Source organism: Nicotiana attenuata, unplaced genomic scaffold (assembly GCF_001879085.1).
Source record: "Nicotiana attenuata strain UT unplaced genomic scaffold, NIATTr2, whole genome shotgun sequence".
NCBI lineage: Eukaryota > Viridiplantae > Streptophyta > Magnoliopsida > Solanales > Solanaceae > Nicotiana > Nicotiana attenuata.
This window is the reverse complement of record NW_017671455.1, coordinates 67,817-77,687: the sequence shown is the minus strand read 5'-3', so window position 1 is coordinate 77,687 and position 9,871 is coordinate 67,817. Positions and strand designations below refer to the sequence as shown.

The 9,871-nt window shown below is 35.3% G+C and overlaps 1 protein-coding gene across 1 annotated transcript; it reads right to left on the bottom strand.

Moving 5' to 3' along the window:
* Positions 1 to 5,349: 5,349 nt before the first annotated feature.
* On the bottom strand, positions 5,350 to 7,933 carry LOC109208391 (elongation factor 1-alpha-like). Its single transcript, XM_019371503.1, has 3 exons — positions 7,829 to 7,933; positions 6,661 to 7,135; positions 5,350 to 6,568 (listed from the first exon to the last, which is right to left on the bottom strand). Exons 2-3 carry the CDS (start codon positions 7,120 to 7,122, stop codon positions 5,687 to 5,689), a joined length of 1,344 nt encoding a protein of 447 aa, XP_019227048.1. The 5' UTR covers positions 7,123 to 7,135; positions 7,829 to 7,933; the 3' UTR covers positions 5,350 to 5,686.
* Positions 7,934 to 9,871: the final 1,938 nt, after the last annotated feature.

The window sequence follows — 9,871 nt, the reverse complement described above, 5'->3', positions numbered from 1 at the left end:
TGTGCCCGATGGGCTGATTACGAGTGATTGTGAGGTATCCCGAGGGGCTGGTTCTGTTGACATTATTACCGAGGGGCGATTTATGATGCATGTCTTGCCCGAGGGGCTATTTAAGATTTTCATCATTTTACTCTAAACTTCATTGATTCTCTGTTGAAACTGTTAGAAGGACATTTTCAAGGAATTTTTTTTAGTAAAATTGGGTTTTTAAATGAGATAAATGATTTCTATACTGTTTTGGAAACGCATTATACTTACTGTAGTGCTATGAAGTGGGATTATCTGATTTCTTCTTGCACGGTTTTTTTTACTCTTATTACTTACTGAGTTGGCGTACTCACATTACTCCTTGTACCTTGTGTGCAGATCCAGGAGTTGCGGGTCGTGATAGCGAGCTCTGATCGTTCATCCAGCGGATCTTTTCGGAGTCGGCAAGGTAGCTGCATGGCGTTCGCAGCATCGCACTTCTCCCTCATATCTTCCTTAGACTGTTTTTAGTATCTTTATTTCCGGACTGTGATAGTCTTAATTGTACTTCGACAGACCTTAGTAGATGCTCATGACTTGTGACACCCCGATGTCGGGCTTGTATTATTTCCGCACTTGTTATTTAGACTCATGTTATGAGATTTTATTAATTAATAGCTTAAAAATGTCTTTTATGAAATACTGGTTTGATTTGGGATTTGTGTCGACTGGCCTAGTTTCACTATAGGCGCCATCACGACCGGATAGATTTTAGGGTCGTGACATGTGCGCATGTTGTTTATGTGGAATTCATCCATGATTTACTCAGTTTAAATGCTTTGAAATGTAAGTTATTATATGACATGACTGCAATTGATAAACCATTTCTCCTTGTTCTGAGACCGTCATTACATTCATGCTATCCATGCTTAGCGAAAACCTTAAATATTATTGATATTGACCTTAGTAAGTGTCAAGTCGACCCATCGTCACTACTTCTACGAGGTTAGACTGGATACTTGCTGGGTACATATTGTTTATGTACTCATACTACGCTTCTGTACTTAACTATACAGGAGTCTGAGGCAGGTGCATCTAGTTACCCTTCCGGCGCGCGTTCCTGACTCCTGATCGAGATCTCACGGTGAGCTGCCCTTCTGAGCCGTTCAGCAGCATACCATAGTTCTCTTCTTTTGTTGTTGATTACGTACTGTCTATTCTGCTTGAGGCAGTTGGATAGTGGTATTTTTTTGTACATTCTACTAGTTGCCCTAGTACTTGTGACAGCAGTTCCTGGCACACACGCTTGTAGACTATTATTTTGGGATGTATTTATATTATTACGAACTTGTTAATTATTGACTGGTTAAAAGCTTAAATGTTAATTGAAAATGTTGGGGTTGTTTTGATAAGAATAATGAGAACCCATTAGTTGAATTAGAGTCGGCTTGACTGACAACGGTATCGGGCTCCATCACGACCTACGATGGAATTTGGGTCGTGACACCTTTCCCAAAATTATACTCCCAAGTCTCCAGCAAAAGGAATCCCAATTCCCAAGTCTCCAACCCCGTCTCCAGGAAAAGGAATCCCAATTCGTAAGTCCCCAGTCACCACTTTCCCCATCCAGTCCATTGGCTTCTAGTTCTATCACCTCTTCAGTTCTTTCTCTTTTGCTGCTTCAAAGCACGCTTGTTTACTGGTCACTGCTTTACAACCACCATTGTAAAGCTTCCTCACTTTCTTTTGTTTATTTCTTAACCCTATGTGGGTTGTGGCTTTTTTTTTCTCCATTAAATATATATTTTTGCTCTGCTTTTTTTTCTTTTTATATTTTGTTGGATTTTAATGTTCTTGCAAAATTTTATTGTCACTTTTGATTTATTTGTTATGTATTTCTTTGGTTTTGTTGAAAATCCTATGCCACTTAAATGGTTTCATTGTAGAAATTAATTTCGTGGCTAAAAGAGAAAGAACATCCCCTATATTTTTTACCAAGAAAAATTCAAAATTAACTCCATTTTAACAATAAAAAGTATTAGGAAAAGTTGAGTAATTTTTATTGGCTAAGCTTATTGATGGTACGAAGTAGTAGAGATTATTATGTATTCCATAGTGAGCTACATAGAAAGTTTTCTCACTAGAATGAGCTTTTCTACTATCATCCAAGGCTATAGGACGTTGTGTCTTGAAGTTTGAGCGAAATTGGCTAACCTTTAAATACATTGTAATCTGTAGATATATTTTAAACAACTTGCTTAAAAGTAGCTACATAATGTCATTTCCACCGGAATTAATTCCCTAGATGGTCATTCAACTTATGAAAATATTCTACCAAAGTTATTTTGGTATGGTTTAGGACTACAAAGTCACCAAACTATTACTTTTTGGAATTTTTACCTCCTATAGCAAAGGTTAACACCTTATTTATTTTAAATAAATACTATTTAAATAAATTATATTCTATAGATACCTTTTAAGGTTTATAGCAAAATTTTTATTTTTGGTTACCTCCTAGCCCTAAGCCACTAAATACGCTAATCACTTACGGTATTTTCTTTCTCTCTCTACTTTGATACATCCCATTAAAATTTCCGATTCTCTTCCTCTTCTCTGTCTATCCAGCGATTATTTTCCTTTCATAAAACAACCAAAATCCTTGCGAAATATTCGAAGACCAAGAGGAGTAAACGATAATCAAGAAAACAAGGCCATACAATTCAAGCGATTGAATATCCCTTTGCTGATCAAGAAAACAATAAGCATGGATTTCTCAATGGTTATCGATGAAAAAACTGAAATTTTTTAAAAATATTTGGGCTCCCTTCGCCATCGTTCTTTCTTGGAATGCTTGACGTGAGATCAAGGAAACAATAAGCACGAATTTCTCAATGGTAATCGATGACAAGGCCCCAATCGAAGTGGAATACGATACAGTAGACCGGATACTAAGTGGATTATTTAGTTGCTCGACAACGGATTCGCCGGAAACTAGGGTTTGTTCTTGAACAAAGACGACGGAGTTTGGGGCTGAGCAACTTGATTTTCTGTTAATATATTTCAATGTATTTTCAATGTATCTGTATTTTCATGTATTTCATTGTATTCATTGTCTTTTTTTCATTGTAATTCAATGTATTTCGTTGTATTCCATGTATTTTATTGTATTCACTGTCTTTTTTTTCATTGTATTTCAATGTATCCCGCTGTATTATATGTATTTCATTATATGCACTGTCTCGCTATATGCCATGAATGTATTCATATGATTTTTTTTAATTAATATAATTTATGTATTCAGATGTATTATATAGTTTCTGAAGATTGCTATGTTTTGGGGGTATTTTTTGGTTGAGAATCTTCTTTATAACTGAAAATACAAAATTTATGTGTTATAATTGAGTTTGTTGAGTTATATTAGGAGTCTATTATGTTAATTGATTCACTTTCCGTTTTAAAAACAGTGTAATCCCCTATTTCACGCCGTGAATACAGTCGAATACAGTTGAATACAATAATCTGTCCAGCTGTAATCCCATGTTTCACTCCATGAATACAGTCAAATACACTCAAATACAACAACTGATTAGCTGGACTTTCCAGATTCACGCCTATTTTTGCTACTATATTCATGAATACAATAGCTTAAATACATCAAATACATCTTATAACCACACAAAAGGTATCTATAATCCGTAATATAGCAAATGATATCTATAGATGGCTAATTACTACCAAAAAATAGTGTTTTATGAAAATTTCTCTTACTTTTTTACTTAGAAAATAAAGTAACACTTATTTGGTATGCCATGCCATATTAAAGATTTATTTATAATGATAAAACTCATTTAATCTATGTCCTTTATACCCATTCATCCCACCCGATAAGAAAACGGGTCATCTAAACCTAGTATAATTGAAACTTAAAAGTCCGAAATTAAATTATAATACATACTCTATTAGTTAAGCATGGTTAGGTGAAAAAAATTTACAAAGAAGAGACACAATTTTGCACAACCGGATATATGCATCTACACTCGAAAAAATTATTAATTCTAAATTCAATCTCTACGTTTATGTTTTTTAAGGTGAAGAAGAAAGAGTAACATGAGGGAAAGTAGAAAATTTTATTTGTATAGTACATCAAAAAGCCAATATATGAATCTTTTCGTTGTGATAGATACATGCAATAACTGAGTGGTTAATTGGATAACTAGTTAATTATCAGGCGTAGCAATTCGGAAAATACTTATCCGTGCATAGTTTTTATATTCTTAGTATTTTAAACTAATAAGTACCATATTAAAATATTGCATATTATTAATGATGATTAAGTGGAAAAAAATTACAAGCAAGAGATATTTTAAAATTCATAGAGTGGACATGAGGGAAAGTAAAAGAGGGTAATATATTTCAAAGTAGACTTGTTTTCTTATCGGACGGGATAAATGGGTCTAAGGGACATGAGTTAAATAAATTTCTATCATTAATTTTTTTTTTATTATGCCATAACATGCTAAATGAGTGTTCTTTTTTTTTTTTTAAAGTCAAATAGCAATAATTGGGTGACTTTGTTGTCCTAAATCAAACAAAAATGACTTTGGTAGGACATTTTCATAAGTTAGGTGACCATCTAAGTAATTAACTTGTTAAAGCCATAACACTTGTTAAATATAAGTTTTTCATGCTGCTCTATGCTCGTCGCACTTGAAACTTCTGGTAGTAAAATATAAAGGTAGAATAGGATGATTTTGGAAATAAAACACTTGTTAAATATAAGTTTTTCATGCTACTCTATGCTTGTCACACTTGACTTCTTGTAGTAAAATATAAGGGTAGAATAGGATGATTTTGGAAATAAATTGGTACAAATGACAAGTTAAAAGTTAAAACCAATGAAAAGGACCTGTTGCCCCACCCCTTTATCCAAAGAAAAGAAAGGTAATTACATCAAGACTCAACCAGATCAAAGAAAAATCTTGAATTCTCTTCTCTTTTGCTCAAGAAAGGGCGTGTATGTTCTTCTTTGTTCAATCCAGAAAATGCAACCATCTATATTAAACCCCCAATACAACTATGGCTCCCGCTATGCCTCAGTAATCAGTATGAGCATTGTTCAACTATCTTATACTTGTGCTCGTCCCAAAGTTTTTAAATTTATTACGAAGCAAGAATTCACCACTAAATTTTCTTAACCAAAAAAGTTAATTTTGCATTTAGCAAATTACTATACAAAATTTCCACTTTGTAGACAACACAATCTTTATACTATATCAGAAACATTAAGATAAATAAGCTGCTGCTAACAAAAGACAGACAGACGAAGGCCCTACTATAAGAATGAGGAGAACAGCCACAAGTCACAATGCTGCAAACGAAATATGAGAAGGGAACAGAAATACGAAGAAAAGCTGCTGCTCAAAATTCACAAAGTTAAACAAGTTCGGTGAATCACCGACTTAAGCTCATCATAAAATATGATACAAAACCAGGTACAGAAATAACCACCAAAGAGCTATTGTCATTGCCCATCAAGCAATTTGGATCTGGACCAAATTGCTCAATTACTCCACTATCCTCAAAAGAGGCTAGAGAACCATGACAATAGCTTCTGGAGCCATATCGAGCACTGGTTAAATGTTCAAAACAAAATTGGAAAAGAAAGATGCAGATAAACAAAACTAGTTCATCCAAGCTGAATCCCATCAAAACCACAACCTCACTTCTTCTTCTGAGCAGCTTTGGTGACCTTGGCGCCAGTTGGGTCCTTCTTGTCAACACTCTTGATGACACCAACAGCAACAGTCTGACGCATGTCCCTCACAGCAAAACGACCCAATGGTGGGTACTCAGCGAAGGTCTCAACAACCATAGGCTTGGTCGGCATCATCTTAACCATACCAGCATCACCATTCTTCAAGAACTTAGGCTCCTTCTCAAGTTCCTTACCAGAACGTCTGTCAATCTTGGTCAAGATCTCAGCGAACTTGACAGCAATGTGGGAAGTGTGGCAGTCGAGAACTGGTGCATATCCATTTCCGATCTGACCAGGATGGTTCATGATGATGACCTGGGAGGTGAAACTGGCAGCCCCTTTGGCTGGGTCATCCTTGGAGTTTGAGGCAACATAACCACGCTTGAGATCCTTAACAGCAACATTCTTAACATTGAACCCGACATTGTCACCAGGGAGTGCCTCCTGGAGAGCTTCGTGGTGCATCTCTACAGACTTGACTTCAGTTGTCAGACCAGTAGGCCCAAAGGTCACAAGCATACCAGGCTTGAGGACACCAGTTTCAACACGACCAACAGGGACGGTTCCAATACCACCAATCTTGTAAACGTCCTGAAGTGGAAGACGTAGGGGTTTGTCTGTGGGCCTCTTGGGCTCATTAATCTGGTCAAGAGCCTCAAGGAGGGTTGGCCCCTTGTACCAGTCAAGGTTGGTAGACCTCTCAATCATATTGTCCCCCTCGAAACCAGAGATGGGAACAAAGGGAATCTTGTCAGGGTTGTAACCAACCTTCTTGAGGTAGGAAGAAACTTCCTTCACGATTTCATCATACCTAGCCTTGGAGTACTTGGGTGTGGTAGCATCCATCTGCACAAGGCACAAAACAACAGATTTAGCAAAACATGCCATGCTTCTTTTTTAAAATAGTAATCAATATCAAACAATTGATAAAAGCAAACCTTGTTACAACAGCAAATCATTTGCTTAACACCAAGGGTGAAAGCAAGCAATGCGTGCTCACGGGTCTGGCCATCCTTGGAAATACCGGCTTCAAAACCACCAGTGGTGGAGTCGATAATCAGGACAGCACAGTCAGCCTGGGAGGTACCAGTGATCATGTTCTTGATAAAGTCCCTGTGTCCGGGGGCATCAATCACAGTGCAGTAGTACTTAGTGGTCTCAAACTTCCACAAGGCAATATCAATGGTAATACCACGCTCACGTTCAGCCTTAAGCTTGTCAAGCACCCAGGCATACTTGAATGACCTCTTGTTCATCTCAGCAGCTTCCTTCTCGAACCTCTCAATAACACGCTTGTCAATACCACCAAGCTTGTAGATCAAGTGACCAGTGGTGGTCGACTTTCCAGAGTCGACGTGGCCAATGACCACAATGTTGATGTGAACCTTCTCTTTACCCATGATTCCTTTGAAACTGAAGATCATCACAAGAACGGAAAACCAAGAATTATTTTGATAACCATGGAGTCCAAAATAATTTCTGACTAGAAAGAAACAAACATTCAAGGAAAGGATGTTCCTTTTCAACAATCAGCCATTATCAACCTTTCAAAAATTCTTAGCAAAAAGTTCAATTACAAATCAAACACAGAACAAAAAGGAAAACATTTTCTATCATACAAAACATACCCAGAGTCTATAGAGTTTCGAATAGTCGTAGATTTATTATTCAATTGACTTTCAAGTGTATATGTCATAAAAGTCCGTTTTTGAAAAAAACCATCAATAGATCTAAATCTATGTGTGGCAAATCAAATCGAATTAACAAACAAAAAAATAAATCTTACAGGTTGTAACCAATTATAACTTCACATAGCATTATGTACAGTAAAATCATCCAAATTAGTAGAACAGTTGAAATCTAATATACAAAAACAAAAATACAATACCACATAGACGAGATTAAAAAATGGAAGAAAAAGTTATGATATCAATTAATTAGTAAATAGAAACATATAAATCTCATAATTCAAGCATAAGAAAAGTCAATTCACGAGGTAATTAGATTGTGTTTTTCAGCAAATCACAGACAAAACACAAATTAGAATACAATTGATTTGTATGAATATATATAAATACTAGGCAGGAAAAAAGGAACAGATCTAACCTTTAGAAGACGAAAAGAAAAGACGAGAGAGCTTCGCTAAAACCCTGGCTGCGCAGAACAAATGAAGCGAAGCGTTAGGGTTTGAGAAATGCACTGAGTGATGTTTTTATAGCTCAGAAACCGTACCCGGGTTGGACTTCTTGGGCCCCCACTGTATTAGTCTACGTAAATATACTTATATTTTCTCTAATTATCGGGGTAAAGTTTGTAGTAGAAGACCAGAAATGTATAAAAGGGATCACATTTATTTTGTGAAGAAGCCCTGAATTTTAGAGATAATAAATTTGATAGGTTATTTGCTTAGCCTTAAACTACAAAAAAAAAACTAAGGCCTCATTTGTTTGCACTTAATAATGAAGGTTTGAATCTTGATCATTCAGATCTCAGATATTAAGTCGTTTGTTTTTAAAGTCTGAATCTTAATTATTCAGATCTTAATCATTAAGTGTGTTTGTTTTTTTTACTTCACAACCACTTAATGGGTCCGAATAGGTCTGTATGATTAAGATCTATAACGGTGATTTAATTTTATTAAGATGCTATCACATATTCATTATTAGCTACCGCCATCGCCTACCATTATCAACTACCACCATGCCGCCGCCACTACCATACTCAACCACCACCACCACCACCCCCCACCACCATCACCACCACCACCACGCCACCGTCATCCTCAATCATAGCCTTCATTATCGACCATCCCCATCACTCCGACCACCATCATTCTCACCCACAATTAACACTCACCCGCCTCAACTACCACAACTGACCACCCCATCACCATCAACAACCACAGCCGGCACTGCCCATCATTATAACCTACCACCACCCACCCACCACCTTCCTCAATCACAACTACTACCACCACCCGATATTATTAACTATCACCACCCACCACCACCATCCTCAATCATAATCATCACCACTACCAATCACTACTAGCTACTAGCATGAACCACCATCATAAACCAAAACTACCACCAACCACCGTCTCTAGTCGGCATTTACCCGTTAGCCATCACCACCAACAACTATCATATTTTAAAGAACTATATATTTTATTGATAGAATATTAGATTAGTTAGTATTTCATTTGAATTTTATGTTTATTAATTTTCAAATAAAAATAAATTTTACACATTCAGATGTTAAAAACCAAACAGTCTTAAATATTTCTATTCACATCTTAATATATTCAGATGTATATTCAGATTCAGATGTCTTAATCTTAATACACATCTTGATATTCAGATGTGTATTCATATTCAGACGTCTCAATCTTAAAGAAAACAAATGAGGCCTAAGACCTTCTTATAGGGAAAGCAACATATTTAATGCGATGAAAATAAAATTACTGTTTCAATTCTTTAATTATCTTCTATCTATATCTATATCTATATCTATCTATCTATCTTTATCTATATCTATCTATATCTATATCTATCTATCTATCTATATCTATATTATTATAAAAGCATGAATAGTAAAATGTTAAATGTTGAACGACTAAAATATCCCAAGATATTAATAGACTCTTATACCCTTTAGAGCTAATTTTTCTTTCATACAAATAATTTCGTATCGGATAAAATTGTAAAATTTAAAATTGAGAAATTAATTTGCTTTGAAGAATCAACGTTCACGAAGGAAACTTCTTGTCGAATCTCTCTCGATTTTAATAGGAATTTGTTGCATGCCTGCTGTTCTTTTTTTTTTTTTTTTGTAACTCATTTTTAATAGGAATCCATTGCATGTATTTACTTCCTACTTTTTTTCACAACACTATCTCCATCAATTCTTCAAAGTACCCGATTTAGAGATATGTTCTTTATCAGATTAGTTCTCTCTATATACATATATGTATTATCTATTAATATATAGAAGTTATTCCATGTCAACTATCAATTTATATTATTTGTAATTAGATTATATTTGTTTTATGAGGTTTTAAGTATTATTAGATCATATCCACTTAATACTTTTTAATTTGAAAATGTAATCTACGGTATGTTCTTTTATGTTTTAACCCATGTTAAATTT